Source organism: Charadrius vociferus, unplaced genomic scaffold, assembly GCF_000708025.1.
Source record: "Charadrius vociferus isolate BGI_N301 unplaced genomic scaffold, ASM70802v2 scaffold1028, whole genome shotgun sequence".
NCBI lineage: Eukaryota > Metazoa > Chordata > Aves > Charadriiformes > Charadriidae > Charadrius > Charadrius vociferus.
Window position 1 is genome coordinate 848111 of NW_009649564.1, and position 647 is coordinate 848757.

At 64.1% G+C, this 647-nt stretch overlaps 1 protein-coding gene across 1 annotated transcript in view; it reads left to right on the forward strand.

The window, feature by feature from the left end:
• Positions 1–647, forward strand: part of CTU2 (cytosolic thiouridylase subunit 2 homolog (S. pombe)) — a 5069-nt gene that overhangs the window by 1984 nt on the left and 2438 nt on the right. The window contains exons 2-3 of the mRNA XM_009890049.1: positions 33–107; positions 562–640. Coding sequence (XP_009888351.1) covers positions 33–107; positions 562–640 — 154 coding nt within the window. The remainder of the gene's footprint in view (positions 1–32; positions 108–561; positions 641–647) is intronic.

Here is a 647-nt window from a genome sequence, read left to right on the forward strand (position 1 = left end):
GTGCCCCCCGGTGACCGCCCGTGTCCCCGCAGCCACCCGCGGCCCTGCGTGAAGTGCGGGCAGAGCTCTGCCGCCCTCGTCATCCGCCTCGGGGACGCCTTCTGCCGGTGAGGGACCGGGACGGGACGGGATGGGGATAGGGGGCTGTGGTGTGTGGGGACACGGGGCTCAGATATGTGGGGTTTGGGGACATTGGGTCACTGGGGCGTGAAGGTTTGGGGACACCAGGGCTTGGGGATGCAGGGTCTGGGGGCATCGGGGCTTGGGGACATTGGGTCACTGGGACACCAAGGCTTGGGGACATGGAGGCTTAGGGACAGCAGGGCTTGGGGACCTCAGGGCTTGAGGACATCAAAACTTGGGGATGCAGGTTTTGGGGATGTTGGGGTTTGGGGATGTGAGAGCTTGGGGACATGGGGTCTCAAGGACATCGGGTCTCAGGGATATCAAGGCTTGGGGACAGCAGGGCTCAGAGACAGGGGGCTCAGGGACATTGGGGCTTGGGGACATGGGGTCTGGGGGCTGTGGGACATGCCGTGGCTCAGGGCCGTGTCTCCACAGCGGCTGCTTCCGTGAGTACTTTGTGCACAAGTTCCGTGCGATGTTGGGCAAGAACCGCGTCATCTTCCCGGGAGAGAAGGTACTGG